The sequence below is a fragment of the Microcaecilia unicolor genome, chromosome 5 (assembly GCF_901765095.1).
Source record: "Microcaecilia unicolor chromosome 5, aMicUni1.1, whole genome shotgun sequence".
NCBI lineage: Eukaryota > Metazoa > Chordata > Amphibia > Gymnophiona > Siphonopidae > Microcaecilia > Microcaecilia unicolor.
The window spans coordinates 172,690,520-172,712,080 of NC_044035.1; the positions used below are offsets into that span (position 1 = coordinate 172,690,520).

At 46.9% G+C, this 21,561-nt stretch overlaps 1 protein-coding gene across 1 annotated transcript in view; it reads left to right on the plus strand.

Moving 5' to 3' along the window:
- The window catches only part of HYDIN (HYDIN axonemal central pair apparatus protein), a 2,443,906-nt gene that overhangs the window by 202,218 nt on the left and 2,220,127 nt on the right, over positions 1-21,561 (plus strand). Inside the window, exon 7 of the mRNA XM_030205004.1 lies at positions 12,098-12,222. Coding sequence (XP_030060864.1) covers positions 12,098-12,222 — 125 coding nt within the window. The remainder of the gene's footprint in view (positions 1-12,097; positions 12,223-21,561) is intronic.

Below are 21,561 nucleotides of genomic sequence, written 5' to 3' on the forward strand. Positions count from 1 at the left end.
AGAGGTCCCATCATAAGAAGGGAGTGATCACAGTCCATTAGAAACAAAAATTGGACCTACGGAACTGGACTGGTTGGTGCGAGTAGCTTATCTTAGTGGCTTGGAAATACTTACTGATCGACTTCATGGATGGTATGATCCGGATAAAGAGTAGCGGACTCATCTTGCAGAATCTGTTGGGGGAGGTTGGGAGGGGTCACGAGGAGGGGAGATTGTGGTTTTCCGGTGTATTTTGGTGGGGTTATAGGGGGCTTTGTATGTTCTTGTTTTCTTCTAGTAAAAATTTATTGACACAATAAAAATGATAATGGAATTCAAAAATATGTAAGATAAACACAAAGGAATCCTGTAGGGAAGAATGGAACCAAACAAACTTAGTAGTGCTTGAATGGCAACTCCAGTAATAGGGAAGCAAGCCCAGGCCAGGCAGACTTCTACGGTCTGCGCCCTGATTGTGGCTGGATAGATTTGGATGGGCTGGAGTGGGGCTTTGATGACAGCTTCAGTAGTTAGAGAACATAGAAATGATAAGCAGTAGTAGTAGAACAAGGCCAGTGATGGGTAGACTTCTATAGTTCATGTCCTGAAAATGGCAAGGACATATCAAGATCAAGTATGCATATGTAGTACTGCATCATTACTTATGCTATGAGTTTATCTTGTTTGGCAGATTGGATGGACCATATAGGTCTTTATCTGCCATCATCTACTATGTTATGTTCCTGTTGTTTTCAAACCTCTGACTTTTGTTTTTGAGTAATGACAACATTTTTGGCAAATGCTTTCGCTTTGTTTTGTTTTGTGCCAGTCCAAGGATTTTACATCTAGCAACATAATACAGATGCCCCTAGCCATCCCTCTTAATCATGGTCAAACATTCCTTATCAGAAAGTACTTACTAAAGAGCTTTCTTCCCTCTCAGAGGTAAATGCAGATGAACTCATTCTACCAGGGGAAAGAGAGTGGAGATTTTTCATTAAATATTTCCTGATCCTGCCCACTTAAATCGCCTTGAATATTGACCAGAGTGTTTCTGGTAAGCCATCTGTTTGGCACGTAGAATTTTGGAACTTTGTCTCATCTTGTGGAGAATTTTTCTTGATCTTTAACTGAGAAAAAGTGGTTCTTTGAACTGTTCCTTCCTTTCTGTCTAAAGTGGTTTTATCCTTCCATCTTAATCAGGTCATCTCTTTACCAGTGGTTTGTCAAAGATGGCCGCCGACTGAACATCGTGCTGTCAGTTGGCTCCGGCTGCCTAAGTTCCGCTACGCTGCAAATTGGGCTACAACCGGGTTCATACAGGCAATAACTGAACATTGCACCTGAAATTAGTTACAGCTGTGCTGTTGTAAACGGCCCGAAATCGTACTGCCATCAAGCCAGAATTGGCCACCTTTTAAACGTTGCACTGACAGCTTTAGTTGCTTCCCATCTCCCTGACTGACAAGCAAGCTGGAATTGAACTTCAATCGGGCAAAGTTTACGCATCTCGTTACGGCTGACATCGGAAAACGCAGTGGCAGGGCAACTTTTATATTTGCTCACCGCCTAGTCGGGTCTCCTAATTATCGTTAAGCTAGTGGCTTGACCGTTGGTTCTGAGGCCTACCTGGCCCGTGTTGCTCGGTCGGCGCGGTGATTGTTTTCTTTGGCCCTCTGCAGGCGGCCAGCGCTCTTTTTCTTCGCTGTTTTACGGGCAGATTTAGCGTGTCGGTGCTGTGTAGCGGGAGTCGGGGAGCTGGGCTGGGCACCTCTCTTCATCTGGGCCGTTCATCCGTGGTTCCCCTTCTCCCCGGGTTTAGCTGTTTGGCGGAGGCGGGACAGTGGTTCTTCTTGGTGCCTGAGGGTGTCCTGAATCCTGCTGCAGGTCCTGCCCTACTGCTTCATGCTGGTTTCACTCCAACTCTGCTCCACATAGCCTCTCCTTTGCTGCCAACTGCTGGGCTCTTCTGGTCGGGACAAGCAACTTAATCTGAGTTTACCTCCATTAGGTTACCTTCATCTAGCTGCCTACTCTTGCCTGCTTAACAACATTTCCAAGATTTGGTCCATATTGGCTCTTCCACCTGTCAACTATCTTCTGGGATCCTCAATTCTATAAGGATGTCCCATCAAGTACTTCTAATTTTCTACTTTTCCACACTTATCCACTTTTCTCTCACCACAACAGAGCCCACTTACAACTTTATACCGGTAGTCTCACTTACACGGAGATTACCAGCTCGCCGCCTTTACCATGATGCTACCCACTTGAATTATACGCCTCTTCACACTAATATCCCAAGGCATCTTCTGTCTATCCCGTGCGCAAAGAAGCAGGCTGCTCAGTCTCTCTCTCTGCGAGTTGGCTATATCAATGCTAGATCAGTTGTGAATAAACCTGTGCTTCTATCGGACTGGGTCACTACCGAGGATCTTGACATCCTGTTCATCACAGAAACCTGGTTACGAGTGCCTAAGGATCCCATTCTGCTAGATCTCTGTCCGGAGGGCTACAAAATTGTTCACTGGGACAGGAAAGCAAAAAGGGGCGGTGGCCTAGCCATCATTTATCGTTCACATCTCATTGTAGAATCTGGCACTGACCTTCTCTCCCCATCACTCGAAATTGCTGCAGTAAATATCCATCATAGCTCACTCTGCAAACAACTGGTCTGTGTTGTATTCTACAGGCCACAAATCCACTGGCACAATAATCAAACAGACCTCTTGGACTTTTTCTCATCTGTCTGCACTGCCAGCCCTAATATCATTATATTAGGTGACCTTAATCTTCACCTGGACAATCTAAACCCCAGATACGCTCCAATTCCTGGATTTCCTTCATCTCTGGGACCTAAATTGTCCGGAAGGTCGTCCTTCTCATTCAAAAGGCCATTCCCTCGATCTCTTCACCTTTAAATTCCAAGATGGCTCCAATTTCCACGTAAGCGATATCCGCTGGACTGAAGTGGCCTGGTCTGACCACTACAAGCTCCAATTCACCGGAGCTGGTTAAGATCGGGCCTGCATCAACGCAGCCCACTACGCACTTACAATTCGAGAGGTGCTATTGACATTCCCCTATTCTGGAAGTCAGTCTACAGCGATAACTGGACAGAACCAGCCGATTCTACACGATATCTCAAAGCCTGGGATGACAGATGTAGGAGTGTTCTGGACTCTATAGCACCCACGCAACTCAAATCTTCCTATTTCCGTAGTTCCACGCCTTAGTTTTCTACTGAACTAAAAACTCTGAAAACCGAAACACGGAGGCTTGAGCGTGCATGGCACAAAAAAAAAGACAGATCTAGCGCTGGAAGCTTGGAAAGTCAGCCACTGCAAATATAAGTATGCCATCAAAAAAGCCAAACGCTTTTACTTTTCCTCGAAATTAAAAACTGCAGGAAAGGATAACAAAAAGCTAAACCAGCTCTTGAACTCTTTTCTTGCCACAAATAAGCTGAAGACCGCTCGGGACGATCTACCTTCGGCGGACCTACTTGCTACTTATTTCAAGGACAAAAAACAAGTACTCAGGCCAACGCTAGCTAGTTCCCCAGCAGATGTGGATGACTTTTTAGACTCACTGGATCCGTGCACTACTTACTGCCCAGCCGATCGCACATGAACTGCCTTTGATAGCGTTCCTGTAGACCACGTTTCTAAAGCACTCTAAGTTTTCAAACAAGTTTTGTGGATTGGATGCTTGCCCTAGTCGCCTTTTAAAAGTGGCCCCGAAGCGCTTCGTCGTTGACCTAACTTCCTATCTTAATTACATGTTGACCCATGGCATCTTCCCCCCAGAGCATGGCAGAATTCTTCTCACACCAATTCCAAAGAATCCAAAGATAAGAGCCGACGTAACTTCAAACTATCGTCCAATGGCTTCCATACCGCTGATTGTCAAAGTAATGGACAGCTTGGTGAATTCTCAGTTAACTGAATTCCTTGAAATCTTTAACATTCTGCACTACTCCCAGTCAGGGTTCCGAGCACAGTTTAACACCGAAACGGTTCTGGTCACAGCCCTGTCTGGTTTTAAAAGGGACATTTCTATTGGTAAGAAAATATTACTGATGCAGTTCGACATGTCCAGCGCGTTTGATATGGTGGACCACAACATCTTTCTACATCTACTGGACACCCTAGGCATCGGTGGGAGCGTGTTACTTGGGTTTAAGGGTTTCTTGTCAACGAGAACATACCAGGTCAAAGGCACCCCAGTTCATTCAGCACCTTGGAAAGCTTCTTGTGGGGTTCCACAAGGTTCGCCCCTTTCTCCAACGCTATTCAATATCATGCTGTTTCCTCTTGCAACTGCACTAGCAAACCAAGGCCTGAAACCATTTGTCTACGCAGATGACATAACCATCTCCATCCCCTTCCATTCCTCATTAGATGAAATCACAGATTTGATCGAAGCGAGTTTTTCCATCTTGGAACGTTGGGCTGAGGTATTTCGGTTTAAGTTAAACAAAGACAAAACTCAGTGTCTTGTGCTCTCATCCGTCCATGCCAGATTTTCCTGTAGCTCCCTTGTCATTAAAGACCAGACCCTCCCTATTTCACAGAGCCTACGACTACTGGGTGTTGAGCTGGATCCTCACCTGCACCTGGATCTGCAAGTGCGAGTGGTCACCAAGCGGATGTTCTATGCAATGTGGAGGCTGCGGCATGTTAAGTTTTGTCTCACCAGAGAGCTCTTCCGCACACTCGTTCACTGGTTGGTTCTGTCTCACCTGGACTACTGCAGTGGGATTTATGCAGGCTGCCAGGAGCATCTACTGAGGAAATTCCAGACTGCCCAGAATACTGCTGCAAGACTCATCTTGGGCAAATTGCGCATGGTTTCTGCGCAGCCCCTACGTTTCAATCTACACTGGCTACCTGTTAGAGAACGACTTGCAATCAAGATCTGCACTTTGACGCATAAAATAATATACGGATTAGCTCTGGAATACATGACCCCTTTAATAGATCTCCCACCTAGAAATGCCGTCACAACAGCACGCACCTTTGTACAACTACATTACCCATCTTGCAGGGGTGTAAAATATAAGCTTCTTTTTGCCTCTACTTTCTACTACTACTACTACTACTACTACTATTTAGCATTTCTATAGCGCTACAAGGCATACGCAGCGCTGCACAAACATAGAAGAAAGACAGTCCCTGCTCAAAGAGCTTACAATCTAATAGACAAAAAATAAATAAAGTAAGCAAATCAAATCAATTAATGTGAACGGGAAGGAAGAGAGGAGGGTAGGTGGAGGCGAGTGGTTACAAGTGGTTACGAGTCAAAAGCAATGTTAAAGAGGTGGGCTTTCAGTCTAGATTTAAAGGTGGCCAAGGATGGGGCAAGACGTAAGGGCTCAGGAAGTTTATTCCAGGCGTAGGGTGCAGCGAGACAGAAGGCGCGAAGTCTGGAGTTGGCAGTAGTGGAGAAGGGAACAGATAAGAAGGATTTATCCATGGAGCGGAGTGCACGGGAAGGGGTGTAGGGAAGGACGAGTGTGGAGAGATACTGGGGAGCAGCAGAGTGAATACATTTATAGGTTAGTAGAAGAAGTTTGAACAGGATGCGAAAATGGATAGGGAGCCAGTGAAGGGTCTTGAGGAGAGGGGTAGTATGAGTAAAGCGACCCTGGCGGAAGATGAGACGGGCAGCAGAGTTTTGAACCGACTGGAGAGGGGAGAGGTGACTAAGTGGGAGGCCAGCAAGAAGCAGATTGCAGTAGTCTAAACGAGAGGTGACAAGGGTGTGGATGAGGGTTTTGGTAGAGTGCTCGGAAAGAAAGGGGCGGATTTTACGGATGTTGTAAAGAAAGAAACGACAGGTCTTGGCGGTCTGCTGGATATAAGCAGAGAAGGAGAGAGAAGAGTCAAAGATGACCCCAAGGTTTCGAGCTGAGGAGACAGGGAGAATGAGAGAGCCATCAACAGAAATAGAAAACGGGGGGAGCGGGGAGGTGGGTTTGGGGGGGAAAATGAGAAGCTCGGTTTTGGTCATATTTAATTTCAGGTGGCGTTGAGACATCCAGACAGCAATGTCAGACAAGCACGCTGAAACTTTGGTTTGGATTCCAAGGTGAGATATCAGGGGTAGAAAGGTAGATTTGGGAGTCATCAGCATAGAGATGGTAGGAAAAGCCATGGGATGAGATTAATGAACCAAGGGAAGAAGTGTAGATAGAAAAGAGGAGGGGACCAAGAACAGAACCCTGAGGTACGCCGACAGGCAGAGGGATAGAAGTAGAAGAGGATCCACCAGAGTGAACACTAAAGGTGCGAAGGGAGAGGTAGGAAGAGAACCAGGAAAGGACAGAGCCCTGGAATCCAAGTGAGGACAGGGTATCGAGAAGTATGCTGTGATCGACAGTGTCAAAAGCAGCGGAAAGATCAAGAAGAATGAGGATGGAATATTGACCTCTGGATTTAGCCAGTAATAGGTCATTGGAGACTCTAGTAAACGCAGTTTCGGTTGAGTGGAGAGGGCGAAAACCAGATTGTAATGGGTCAAGAATAGCATGTGAGGAGAGAAAATCAAGGCAGCGGCGGTGAACAGCACGCTCAAGTAATTTGGAGAGAAAAGGAAGGAGGGAGATGGGTCGGTAATTAGAGGGACAAGTAGGGTCAAGTGAAGGCTTAAGGAAAGGTGTGACCACAGCATGTTTAAAGGCAGCAGGGACAGTCGCAGTGGAAAGTGAGAGGTTGAGAATGTGACAGATAAAAGGAATAAGAGTAGGAGAGATGGCATTAAGAAGGTGGGTGGGAATGGGATCAGAGGAACAGGTGGTACATTTTGAGGAAGAAAGGAGAAGTGTAGTTTCCTCAATAGTAACTTCAGGAAAACAGGAAAGGGAATGAGGGGAAGGAGAGAGAGGGGAACGGACTAGTGGAGGGAGAGCTGGTGAGGTAGAGAAAGCAAGGTTTATCTTTTGAACCTTGTTGTGAAAGAATTCAGCAAGGGTCTGAGGAGATAATGAAGGGGGAGTTGGGGGAGAGGGGGCACCTTGAGGAGAGAGTTCAATGTGGTGAAGAGAAGTCGAGGATTAGAGCCAAGAGAGTTGGTCAGTTGGATATAATAATCCTGTTTGGCACGTAAAAGAGCAGATTGGAAGGAGGTCAGCATGAACTTAAAGTGTAAGAAATCAGCAAGGGCCCGAGATTTCCGCCAGAGGCGTTCGGTGGAGCGGGTACAGGAACGTAGGTAGCGGATAGTAGAAGTCAGCCAAGGTTGGGGTTTTGTACGCCTTACAGGGCGGGTCATCAAAGGTGCAAGAATGTCTGAGGATAGAGTATTGTTGTAAGAAGAAACAGCCTCGTTGACAGACGTGGATGGTGCCACAGTAGAGAGGAGGTTTGAAACATGGGAGGAGAAGGGTCAATATCGTGAAGATTCCTAGATAAATTAGATAGGATAGGACGGGACTGGGAGGGAGGAGATTTAAGTGTGAAAGTTATAAGATGGTGATCAGAGGAGGGATGATCAGAGGCAAGGAAACTAGAAGGTGAACAGTTGGAGGAGAAGATGAGATCAAGACAGTGACCATTTTGATGAGTGGGGGAGGTGGAGCATAGTTGGAGATTAAAGGAGGACGTTAAAGCCAGTAACTTGGAAATATAAGAGTTGGAAGGATCATTAGCAGGAATATTAAAGTCACCAAGGATGAGAGAGGGGGAGGAAGGATCATGGAAGAAGGCAAGCCAGGCGTCAAAGTCACTGAGAAAGGATGAAAGGGACTTATCAGGGGGACGATAAATGACCGCTTTTCGAAGAGGCAGAGGAGAGAAAAGGCGGATAGAGTGGACTTCAAAGGAGAAAAAACAGTGAGATTGAGGTGGAAGAAGGGGTTGAAATCTGGAGGAGGGAGAGAGAAGTAGTCCAACACCGCCCCCACGGCGATGAGTATGTGAAAATAGATAACCGCCATGGCACAGGGCTGCGACTGAAGCAGTTATCAGGCAGAGCCAGGTTTCTGTTATGGCGAGCAGATGGAGGTGACGCGAGATAAAGAGGTCCTGGATATAGGGGAGTTTGTTACAGATAGAGCGGGCATTCCATAGGGCGCAAGAGAAGGGCAGAGAAGAGGAGGGGAGTAGAGGAATAGAGATGAGGTTAGAGAGGTCACGGTGAGATCTGTAGAGTTTGGATAATAGTTGGTGAGGAGGGCCAGGATTGGGATTGATGTCACCAGCTGAGAGTAAGAGAAGGAGTAAAAGAGAGCGGAGGAGAGTAGGAGAGGTGTGGCCATGAAGGCGTCGAAGGCGAGAGGTATTTAGGTGGAATGGGGAAGGCAAAATGGAGGGAAGAAAGAGACGGAGATTAAAAGCCAAGAGGGAGGAAGAGGGTAGGAGAGAAGGTGATGAAGTCAATGGATGGGAAGTGAGTTCCTGTAGCGGAGAGAGGTAGGGGGTGAGGGAAAAGATTAGGAAGGGACAGAGCTAGGAAGAGAATGTGAATAGGGGCCATAAACGATTAAGGTACTGTAGCAACTGGAAAAAGATTAGATACAAAGAGAAAAATGCCCCGGCGCGCGGCACCTAGAGCGGAGGCCCTGAGTGGATCGGGGTGGACCTGGGTGTCACCCCGGAGAAGGCTGTAAGGATATGCAGATGAGCTGCAAGTCCTCCACAGCACCTGAAAGGCAGCCGGTGGTAGAGGTGGGCACCTCTCAGCTGAGGAAAGGCTTACCAGGGGTTAGGCCAAAGCCAGCATTCCTCCCCCTGAGGGTCGCCTGATCCTAGCCAAAAAGCACCTGGAAACTCTGTGCACTTGGAGAGAAGGCCCTGGGAAGATCGGGGTGGAACTGGAGTCACCCCGGATACAGCTGTGAGGAAATGCAGAAGGGCTGCAAGTCCTCCACAGCACCTGGTGGGAGCGCTGGGCACCTAGAGCGGAGGCCCTGAGTGGATCGGGGTGGACCTGGGTGTCACCCCGGAGAAGGCTGTAAGGATATGCAGATGAGCTGCAAGTCCTCCACAGCACCTGAAAGGCAGCCGGTGGTAGAGGTGGGCACCTCTCAGCTGAGGAAAGGCTTACCAAGGGTTAGGCCAAAGCCAGCATTCCTCCCCCTGAAGGTCGCCTGATCCTAGCCAAAAAGCACCTGGAAACTCTGTGCACTTGGAGAGAAGGCCCTGGGAAGATCGGGGTGGAACTGGAGTCACCCCGGATACAGCTGTGAGGAAATGCAGAAGGGCTGCAAGTCTTCCACAGCACCTGGTGGGAGCGCTGGGCACCTAGAGCGGAGGCCCTGAGTGGATCGGGGTGGACCTGGGTGTCACCCCGGAGAAGGCTGTAAGGATATGCAGATGAGCTGCAAGTCCTCCACAGCACCTGAAAGGCAGCCGGTGGTAGAGGTGGGCACCTCTCAGCTGAGGAAAGGCTTACCAGGGGTTAGGCCAAAGCCAGCATTCCTCCCCCTGAGGGTCGCCTGATCCTACTTTCCACTACTCCAGCCCGAAGACTTGGAATGCTCTTCCCCTGTACCTAAAATCGCAAGCTGACCACCATCTTTTCAAGAAGCTGCTGAAAACGTACCTTTTTGAAAAAGTGTATTCCATCAGTAACTCTGCTGTTTAGCCACCCTACTTGCTGCTAGTGTTTTATCCTTATTCTACTGTAACATTCTTGTGTTGTATCTCTTGACTTTTGCAATTCATGGAAGCCCCATTGTGCCTGCATATGTGGGAAAATGTGGGGTAGAAATGAACCATAAATAAATAAATAAATAGAGATGTAAATTCCAATCATCTTTATAAACTAGATGTTGGTTGTATGTTGCGACACTATCTTTACAGGATACTTGAATATAGAAAGTTAGACAGGCTGTTTGTACATTGGGGAGCGCTTGCAAAGGTGAAGCTGCATCTAAAGCTTAAATAATTCATTGAATTAAAGAAACAGTATATTCTGAAAGGTCACCTAGTACTGGAAGTATTGAAAGCTCATTCTACTAGGGTACAATCAGCATTTTGGGTAGAACATTCCTGGTACCTCTGGTTGACATTTGTGAGGCACACATTGGGGGGGGGGGGGGGCATCCTTGCATTCCTTTAGTCTGAATTATCAAATGGATGTTCAAGCTAGAGAGGATGGGGCCAGAGTTTGGCTAAGGGACTAGCATGTTCCTTCCCAATTTAATTTACTTCTTTGGTATGCCCCAAGCATCTGAATTGCTCTGGGGGGTACGATAAGGAAGGATAATTTTTTTAAATCTTACCTGCTAAATTTCCTTGAGTCCCACCAGACCAATCCAGAACCCACCCTTCTCTGCTGAACCTCAGGTTATTTTTATTTTTGGCAGTGGGATGGATATTTTTGAAATGGTATATGTATTCTTCTTCTTTAACTGTACTTATAGTGCAAATTGCCTATAAGTTGTTCCTTTGTTGTTGCAGTGTTTTAGTTTTGATGAGAGTTCCTACTTTTCAATTCTACCTAATTCTTTGTTATGATAAATACTCACTGACTAAGGAGCTGTACTTGGTTCTTAAGTAATGACATCAGTACTTCTCAGTCTTCACCTGGTAGCAGGAGAGTATAACCCAAACGTATGGACAGGAAAGAAAATTAGCCGGTAAAATGTAATTAATCTTTAATTTCTGAAGCTCTCAGCACCCATTTGCTATTTTAAATAATTTTATAGTCTCATTTTTGGCCTCAATTTGCTTAAGAAAAATGGGATTTCTTCACCATACTTTATTCTTGTTGACATTCTTTACAGAATAACTTCAAGCAAGCTTATGTTTCCAGTTACTGGAAATTTTCCAAATACATTCCAACTTCCTACAAAAAGATTTCTTTTCTTTATGATGTTCAGTGAACCAAGAATAAGATTTTTTTTCAAGGACAGTCTCTTGATTTTATTGAAGCAGTCTCCTCCAAAATTGAGGTGGTTGTAGAGGACCGTTGAGATATGAGCTGATGAGAATCCTCCAAAGATGGGACATAGAACCTACTTGCCAATATATACAAAAACAAATTAGTCATTTCCCCATGGCTGCTTTTTTGAATACTGTTCTTTGGGCACTATAACATCAGGTTAACCCAGTAAAAAAGTCAAACAAAAATTGAACAAATTACTGTAAAGGACTTAAAATAAGAAACCAAACTTGCATCTTGATTCACAGCTAATGTTAACATTGGATCCAGCAAGTGACCTCCTTGGTGAGATGGATCAAAGTTAATCTGAAAAAGCCCTAATCTTCTAAAGCAATTAAAAGTGTAAGGCTAACAAATTCTCTAAATTACCTAGAACCCTAAAAGCAGAGAATTGACAGGAGTGATGATCAATTCAGGAGTCCTTTTACTAAGGTGCGCTGAAAAATGGCTTGCAGTAATGTAAATGTGGGTTTTGGACACATGCTAATCCATTTTCAGCGTGCTTGTAAAAAAAGGCCTTTCTTTATTTTTGCCAAAAATGTATGTGCAGCAAAATCAAAATTGCCGCGAATCCATTTTGGGTCTGCAACCTTACCTCCAGCTATTGACCTAATGGTAAAGACTCATGCGGTAACCAAGTGGTAATGACCTACGCATGTCAAATGCCACTTGGCGCACGTCCGATATGCACGTCTGAAAATAAATTTTTTTGGACACGCATATTGTATGCGCGCCAAAAATGAAATTACCGCATGAGCCACACGGTAGCTGGGCGGTAACTCCATTTTGGCACACGTTGGGCGCGTGCAGACGCTTATGCAGCTTAGTATTAGGGCTCCTCAGTCAGCTCATTTATCTCCTTCAAGGATAAACCAAGAAGATTCCAAGCTTAGCCATGCTATCTAATACAACATTTAAATGTATAGTCCTGAAGATAAACATTTGGGAAAGGTAAGCAATAATTGATTCCTAAGGCCCAATAGAAACCCATCTCCTCTTTCCCCGGCTCGAGGAGGATGTTCTGCCTTATAACTCTCTTGACATAAAGATGTAACTGAATTACCTTTATTCTCGGCAATCCATGATTCAGAATTGAATAATAAATTAGACTGCAGATCTCAATAAGATTGTGCCCTTCTATATCTAGGAACAATACAATTTAATTTTTCAAGAATGACTTCCTAATTTTGGTTTGGTTTCACTGTGAGCTCTGTGTTTTGTGTTTCAGGCCATTCTCAGCAGAACCATCAGTGGGCACTCTGGGTATAGGGAACAGTATGCAGATGACTGTGGAGTTTAAGCCTCAGTACATAGGTGATCACTCTGAGGATTTGGTTATAAACTATGACACTGGTAAGTGTTTTTTTTTCTCTAGATCTCAAAAGACTCTATATACAAAAAAGGTTATATGAGTAAAATAGAACAAATTAAATTGATCTGTTAGCCAAGGTATGGGGAGTTAGTTTCTACAAAGCTGAATCTTTCACCTTTGTTTCTTCCACTTGGGTTTAATTTCAAACATTTTTATTAATTTTATTCACAAGATATACAAACATCAAAGTGAAAGAATACATTAAATCAAAGCAATATAACTGAGCCCTCCTATCCTTTCCCAGCTCCACCCCAGCACAAATTTCTCATTCCCCAACAATAACGCTCAGAAGACCTTGGTCACTCACAATATCAGAGGGACTACAGAACTCTTTTCTTCCCCACCCTCCTTCCTTTCCTCATGTATGGCTCTCTGATAACACATTTTAGCAGTACCTACACAGCCAGTTCTAGATCACAAGGTATTTAAGACCAAACTACGGCCGCTGGGGTTTAGGAAAGCCCCTGGCGTCTCTTGCCTCCCAGGTAACAAATATATTTGATTTCTCCATTTCCAATAAGATGGAGGCTCTTGTGACATCCAAGATTGCAGAATACATTTCTTTGCAATGAGACATTTTATGAAACAGAAGTGACCCCCTTTATTTTTCCCCCGAAAGGCCCCAGGTTTTCCAACAGTAATTGCTCAATAGAACCTGTAATCTGACCGCCTAAGATTGTGGTCATATATCGGACTATTGCAGTCCAAAAATTCCTGATCATTGAGCAGCACCAGAAGGAGTAAGAAAAAGTATTATCCTGTCTTTGACATGTAAGACAAATGGGGAACTGCAAACCACTCACTTTGTACAGGTGCTCCTGGGTAAAACACGCCCTATGCATTACTCTAAAATAATATTCCCTGAGCTCCACACTAACAATTAACCCAGATATTCGCCAGCATGTCCAAAATTCATAGCTGCAACCCAAAATCTCTCTCCCAACACAGCTTCATCTCTCTCTAATTTGTATAAAGCCTTATGCAGCCCAGATATAGAAATATGAAACTCAGAGATTCCATTGAAAAAAAATCTCTTATCCATTCCCCCATACACAGTGTGAGCTGTTCAGCATTCAAGGACACCACGTAGTGTTTTCCCTGACAGTAAGCAAACCTGTCCTCCCCCCCATCTAGTCCCAATACGCTGTTGAAGCATCTGAAAGGATAACAGCGTCCCTTCTTATGTGAGTATCCGCCTTATTTTCGAAAGTGATGGGCGCCCAGATTTTGACCCAAATCGGGAGATGGGCGCCTTTCTCCTGTGGGCGCCCAAATCTGTATAATCGAAAGCCGATTTTGGGCGTCTTCAACTGCAATCTGTCACGGAAATGGGCAAAGTTGACGGGGGCATGTTGGAGGCGTGGTTATCGGCCGAGGAGAGATGGGCGCCTTCGGCTGATAATCAAAAAAAGAAAGGTGTTTTTACCGCGAATTTGGGTCATTTTTGGACCCTTTTTTCACGAACAAGTACCCTACATAACCACATGACCACCATAAAATAACAAACTTTAAGAACTTTTTTTCCAGCCTGTATGCCACCCTCAAATGCCATACCCAGCTCCATCACAGCAGTATGCAGGTCCCTGGAGCAGTTGTTAGTGGGTGCAGTGGACTTCAGGCAGGTGGACCCAGGCCCATCCCTGCCTACCTGCTACACTTGTGCTGGTAAATGGGAGTCCTCCAAACCGCCCCCAAAACCTACCTTACCCACATGTAGGTGCCCCCCTTCAGCCATAAGGGCTATGGTAATGGTGTAGAGTTGTGGGCAGTGGGTTTTGGGGGGGATCTGAGGGGCTCAGCACCCAAGGGGTGGGAGCTATGGACTTGGGAGGTATTTAATTTTTTTTTAAACTTTTTACAAGTGCCCCCTAGGGTGGCCGGTTGGTGTCCTGGCATGTGAGGGGACTAGTGCACTACGAATCCTGGCCCCTCCCATGACCCAATGCCTTGGATTTGTTCGTTTTTGAGCTGGGCGCCTTCGGTTTCCATTATCACTGGAAAACGAAACCGCCCAGCTCAAATCCGCACAAATCCGATGCATTTGCCCGGCACAAACCGTATTATCGAAAAAAAAGATGGACGCCCATTTTTTTCGAAAATACGGTCTGTCCCGCCCCTTCACGTACCCGTTAGGAATATGACAGTTTTTGAAAATGCACATCTCTGATATCTTGCCTTTGAATTTCTATTTCTCAATTTTCTGTATATGCAGAGTTTGATTTCTTGAAGTTCTAGTTCAGTTTCTTGCCTTCATATCTCTATTACTGATGTGTAGTTCCTTGTTTCATATTTGTTGAGGGTCTGTCTGTATTTTGTGCTTGTTACCAAGAAGCAGTGTTCTGCTAGTATGTAGTTTCTGTGACGAGATCTGTAGCAGCCCTGTTCCTTTTTTTTCCCCACTAGATGGTCTATTGGAGTTATAGAGCTAGGTGTAATATTTACAGTGCTGCCTATTCATTGATAAGTTTCTTCTCCTTGAGTTCTGGGAGTTAGTGCTGTTTTTGGTATCATAGTGTATTTCTGCACAAATTTGTGCATAGTGTTTTGTGGTGGAGGGATTGTGTGTTGGTCTTGCTGAGATTACTTCAAGCATTAGTATAATTTTAGTTTGCTATAATATTAGACAGGATTTTAGAACATGTTGCAAGATCTGATGTGTGTTCAGATGGTTATCTTATAGCGAACTTTTGCCTGATCAGGTTTAAATTATGAGACACTGCCTCTGGAAGGGTCATTAGATATAGTTGAATTGTTTCCATAGGTGTGTATTTGGTTTATTGTTGGTAAGTGCTTTAAATAATTGAGTTTAAAATATGTAACATGCTATGATACACACGGTGAAGGCATTACTTGTCAATAATAGCCTACAGCCCTTCTTCCCTCAGTCCCTTCAACACTGTGCCAAATGTACCAGTAGAAAAATCTCACTCATTGGCCTTCAATCTCACTCTTTGAGATGGGTCACACCTTAGCATCTTTGCACTCTGGTCAAGTATCTTTCCTCCCCTCCCTTCGTCTGCTCCAGCAGCTTCCTTCCCCTATTCCCCCATCTCCCCCCTTTCCAGCATTAGCTGCATGTCCCCATCTTCCCCTTTTTCTAGCATTACCCACTTGTGCTACCCTTTGTTCTCATCTTCCCCCTTTTCCAGCATCATCCCTGTGTTCCCATCTATCTCCTTTTCATGCATTACCTCTACCAGCCCCACTGCTTCTAGCCAAAAATTTAAGAACCCCCCCCCCCGTGTTCACATCCCCCCCTTTTTCAGCATTAACCCCGTTTTCCCATCTTCTCCATTTTCTAGCATTATCCCTGTCAGCCCCTCTGCTTACAGCAAATAAATAAATAAGCAAGCAGTGTTAGGATGGAGCTGCTGTCTAGGCAGCACAGCTGATGCCTCTGCCAGTCTCACCTCTTCTGACATGAACTCCTTGTTTTTACGGTGCAGAACCAGCAGTTCCTTAGCATCAGCAGCAGATGAATCCAGAGATTTGTGGGTTGTGACCATCTGCCTGCAGGTGGAGATAGAGAGTGCTGAACTGCAGTGTCTTATAGGATGGAATGCTCCTGCCGGCTTTAGGGGGTACTCCTGGTCACCCCTCACCCTTCTCTAGGGTTATCATTTTTTGTCCTCATAAAAAGAGGACACTTACCCCGCCCCTTTCACGCCCCTGCCCCGCCCCTTTCACACACTCGCCCCCGCCCCTGACGCATATTCCCCTCCCCCATCATCGCCACTGCCTCCCATTACCTCCCCTCCCCTTACTCTACTATCCCTGGTGGTCTAGAGGTACCTCTTCGGGGCAGGAAAGAGCCCCCTCTTTCCTGCCTGGAGCGCTGCTGCCAGCTGCCCTGCATCCTGTGAGTCCGGCTCTCAGTGTTTCAAAATGGCCGCCGAGAGTTGAAGTCTCGCGAGGCTGCGTCAACTCTCTGCGGCCATTTTGAAACGCCGAGAGCCGGACTCACAGTATGCAGGGCAGCTAGCAGCAGCGCTCTGGGCAGGAAAGAGGGGGTTCTTTCCTGCCCAGAAGACAAAGAGGTACCTCTAGACCACCAGGGATAGTAGAGTAGAGTAGGGGAGAGGAGTCCCGTGCCCGCCAGCCAGCCCGTTTGTCCAGAAATCCGGACAAACTGGCAGGCTGGCCAAATCTGTCCAGATGCCCGGACATGTCCTCAAAAAGAGGACATGTCCGGGTAAATCCGGATGTATGGTAACCCTACCCTTCTCCCCTCTCCAGCTCTTCCTCCATTCTCCTTCCTCACTGAAAAAAATTGGGCCATAATTCTTTAAAGCCCACAGCCTTGGCTGCAGGTTTGGACCAGTATAAAGGGCTTAGTGATGGAGAGGAGGTAAGTGTGCTTCCAGCAGCACTGAGTTCGACAGGAAGGACTCCCGACGGCTGGCTCTCCCAGGGTGAGTGTATCTTTAACTTTTCTTTCAACTTTGGTTCAGTTGCAGTTTTACTTTTGTTTTCTTTACAATGGCTGCCAAAGTTGTTAAAAGCTGTTCCCACTGTGGGAAGCAGAGAGTAGCATTGGGGCAGTGTCCGGGTGGCTGTGCAGGCTCTCCTCTGGCAGAGGGAACTGTGTTTGGGGAGGCCTCATTAATTTCCCACATGGGAAAGATGCGGGCTCATTCTCCTCACGGAGTGATCCGACAGCCTTTTTAACAACAGTGCAATTTGGGAGCAGCACTGTCGGTGGCTCCTTTACCCGGCACTGCTTCTGAGGTTCTTAAACATATTTCAGCTGCTGTCACCAATATGTTCTGGGTTTTCGGTAGTTTGTTCATGAGTTTGAATATTTTTTTCATATTGGTGTGGCCGAGGTTTGTATATGTACTGTAGTATTCTGCGTTCACTTTCTTTATGCTGTTTGTGTATGTTCTTATGGCTTTCTTTGTGTCAGCACAAGTACATTCCCACCTGCCACGAGAGCGCGGTTACCGCAGTTCATTTTGTACCGCAGTGAGGAGTGGTTGTGTTACATAAGTACATAAGTATTGCCATACTGGGAAAGAACAAAGGTCCATTGAGCCCAGCATCCTGTTTCCAACAGTGGCCAATCCAGGTCACAAATACCTGGCAAGATCCCAAAAATATACAAAACATTTTATACTGCTTATCTCAGAAATAGTGGATTTTCCCCAAGTCCATTTAATAACGATCTATGGACTTTTCCTGTAGAAAGACAGCCAAACCTTTTTTTTAAACTCTGCTAAGCTAACCTCCTTCATCACATTCTCTGGCAACGAATTCCAGAGCTCAATTAAACGTTGAGTGAAGAAAACTTTTCTCCGATTCGTTTTAAGTTTACTACATTGTAGCTTCATCGCATGCCCCCTAGTCCTAGTATTTTTGGAAAGCGTGAACAGACGCTTCACATCTGCCCATTCAACTCCACTCATTATTTTATAGACCTCTATCATATCTCCCCTCAGCCGCTTTTTCTCCAAGCTGAAGAGCCCTAGCAGCTTTAGCCTTTCCTCATAGGGAAGTCGTCCCATCCCCTTTATCATTTTCGTTGCCCTTCTCTGCACCTTTTCTAATTCTACTATATCTTTTTTGAGATATGGCAACCAGAATTGAACACAATATTCGAGGTGCGGTCGCACCATGGAGCGATACAAAGGCATTATAACATCCTCATTTGGTTTCTTAGCCACAGCAGCACACTGAGCAGAAGGTTTCAACATATCATCAACGACGACACCTAGATCCCTTTTGTGGTCCGTGACTCCTAACGTGGAACCTTGCATGACGTAGCTATAATTCGGGTTCCTCTTTCCCACACATGCATCACTTTGCACATGCTCACATTAAATGTCATCTGCCATTTAGACTCCCAGTCTCGTAAGGTCCTCTTTTAATTTTTCACAATCCTCCCGCGATTTAACAACTTTGAATAACTTTGTGTCATCAGCAAATTTAATTACCTCACTAGTTACTCCCATCTCTAGGTCATTTATAAATATGTTAAAAAGCAGCGGTCCCAGCACAGAGCCCTGGGGAACCCCACTAACTACCCTTCTCTATTGCGAATACTGACCATTTAACCCTACTCTCTGTTTTCTATCTTTTAACCAGTTTTTAATCCACAATAGAACACTACCTCCTATCCCATGACTCTCCAATTTCCTCTGGAGTCTTTCATGAGGTACTTCAAACGCCTTCTGAAAATCCAGATACACAATATCAACCGGCTCCCCTTTATCCACATGTTTGTTCACCCCTTCAAAGAAATGTAGTAGATTGGTGAGGCAAGATTTCCCTTCACTAAATCCATGTTGACTTTGTCTCATTAATCCATGCTTTTGAATATGCTCTGTAATATTGTTCTTAACAATAGTCTCTACCATTTTGCCCGGCACCAACGTCAGACTCACCGATCTATAATTTCCTGGATCTCCTCTGGAACCTTTTTGCTGCTGCTCCTCACAGCTCGTGGAAGAATATTTTTGGTGCCTTTGCAACAATTTTTTCGCAGCAATTTTGTGTGCCCATGTTCGGGTCAATTTTTCCTCTTCCCTTATTGTGTTAGTTTTCTATTTTTCCTGTTTTTAAGTTTCCTTTGTTTTCCGTGCCATCAGGCCACTTGTAGGTCTTGATTGGTCAGGTTCTCCCATTCTTTTTTTCTGGTGCCTTGCCCCTTTTTGTGGCACCACTGCTTTGTTTGATATGGCTTCCATATCTACCCAAGTTCCCAGTGGCTTCAAGCACTTTACTCAGTGCAATCGGACCATCTCTGGTAAGGACACCTATTCTAGGTGTCTTCAGTGCTTAGGACCTGATTATAGTCCTCCTAGCTGTGTTCTCTGTCTTCGTATGAAGAAAAGGACCCAGTTGACCATAGAGGCTCGGCAGGAATGAATTTTTGGAGCCTGCTCCAAATTCTCGACGTTGGCATCGATGTCAATTATTTCATTGGTATCGGGAGCATTGGTACGTATGGCTGCTAGAACTGTTGGCATTGGGAGCAGTTGTGCATATGCCTCAATGCCAACAGCTGTGCAGGGCTCCCTTGACCAGCCTACGTCGGACCTGACCCCGAGGCGACGTGAGGATTTGACGTCATCCTCATTGGCACTGAGGAGCCTCGATGACCGACTTCAGGCGAAGGCCAAGAAGCATCAGCATCAATCCCCCTCAATGCAAAGTACAGGGAGCTCCGGGGTGCAAAGAGATTTGGCACCCGATAAGCATGGGTGCTGGGAAGGCCGCTCCTCCTCCAAATGAGTGGTGTTGGTGCAGAGGTCTCCGAGCAGCCAAGACCAGCCTCCCACCATGACCCCAGCAGTTCTGCAGTCTGTCTGTGAACTGACACCCTGAATCCAACAGGGCCACGGTCCGGACACAAAACCCCTGCCCTCGCAGAAGTACCGGTGCAGACAGGTTATAGGGAAGGGAAGATGACCGACCCAGCGCCACTCCCTTCATGGGGCCTGGGCCGCGGCATTTCCCGACTTGTTCGGACAGGCATTCACGAAGTGTCCAGGTTGCCCACAGTACATACAGAGATGGTTCTTGCGGCGATGGGATCTCTCAGCCTTGGAGAGGCGGTGTCGCCCAACCACCATGGGTTCCTCATCGGTTGTAGCCATCGCCCCTCCGGAAGCTCCAGGCAAGCCAGGACGGAGCAGCTGGGGAGCGGGCTTCTGAACTGGTCGTTGGGTAGCCCGCTCCTGTGCTCTTTCCTGGAACCGGATGTCGATCCGGGTGCAGAGGGTAATGAGGGCGTCCATGGTCGTGGGAAGCTCCCATCCAGCTAATTCATCCTTTATTCGACTGCCCAAACCCTGCCAAAAGATGGCCATCAAGGCTTCCTGATTCCAGCGTAGTTCTGCGGCGAGTCTGGAACCGGACCACGTAGGCCCCTACCGAACCCATACCTTGCTGGATACACAACAACGCCCCTGCGGCAGGATGTCCTGGTATGTCAAACACCATCTGGAATTGACGCAGGAACTCATCCATGTCCAACAGAATGGGGTCCCGCTGCTCCCAGAGAGGTGAAGCCCAGGCCAGAGCCGGCCCTGAGAGCAGGGAAATGATGTAGGTAATCTTCATACTTTCTGACGGAAAGGCCCCCGGCTGCATTTCAAAGAGCACTGGTTCAGAAAACCCCGGCAAGCCGAGGGGGTCCCGTCGAAATGAGGTGGCTCCAGAAGCTGCAGGCCTGGAGTCAGAAGAACAGGCCTGGGACCCGGGGCGCTGGCAGGATGCTGGTTCTGAAGGGTGGACATCTGAGAGCAGACATCTTGTAGAACACTGGACAGTCTGTTCAGCTGGGCCTGCTGCTGTTGCAACACTTGGGCCAGATCTGCCATGCCAATCTTGTCTGGCGAACTCATGGTTCGGCTTACTGTTGTGGTTTGTGAGTCCTTGTGCCATGCAAAGCACCGGCAGGAATCCCGTGCTCCGCTGGCGGCCGAACAATCCCCAAAGCTTCACCTGTGACAACCGCCATTCTCCAAGGGTTGAGCCCCCAGGTGCAGGCAGCCGGCAGGACTTCCAGACGCGGCAGGAATCGGAGTCAGGCCGGGAGCAAGGACTGGTCAGGACACTGGCAGCGGAGGAGGCAGGCAGCAAACAACGGAGAATCCATGGTCAGGCGGTGATCAAGGCAGGCAGCAGGCAAAGAAGAATCTGAAGTCAGGCAGTGGTCAAGGCAGGCGGCAGGCAAAGAAGAATCCAAAGTCAGGCAGTGGTCAAGGCAGGCGGCAGGCAAAGAAGAATCCAAAGTCAGGCAGTGGTCAGGATCTGGAAGCAATCAAACACGAACAGTCAGGAATCTAGCAGGTATCTACCAAAGTAGAAGCCGAAGCAGAGAAGTGGAGAAAAGTTACCCCTTAAATAGCCCTTACACCAGGAGAAGCAGGCACAGCTGATAGAGAGAGATCCTTGCCCCCACCATCAGGAACACCAGCACCAGCTGGCAGGAAGGACTTCCCATTGGCTGCCAGCTCCAGGAGGGCAGGGAGCTGGAACCAATCCCGCGGAGTTGGAGTCGGGCCAAAGATCTCAGCGTCCCATGTGGAGGACCGACCGAGGAATCCCTGGAGCGCCGGACTAGCCAAGATGGCCAGTGCTCTGATCGTAGGAGAAGACCCCGGGAGCAGCGCGAGCCGGCAGGAGCACAGAGGAGCCCCGGAGCCACGCAGCAGGCAGGGGAATCCCTGGAGCACCAGACCCGCCAAGATGGTCGGTGCTCCGCGCTGCAGGAGCACCGGACCCGCCAAGATGGTCGGTGCTCCGCGCTGCAGGAGCACCCCTCACCGAGGTGAGGAGCGTAACACTGGATGTTCAGAATGTAGAATTTGCTT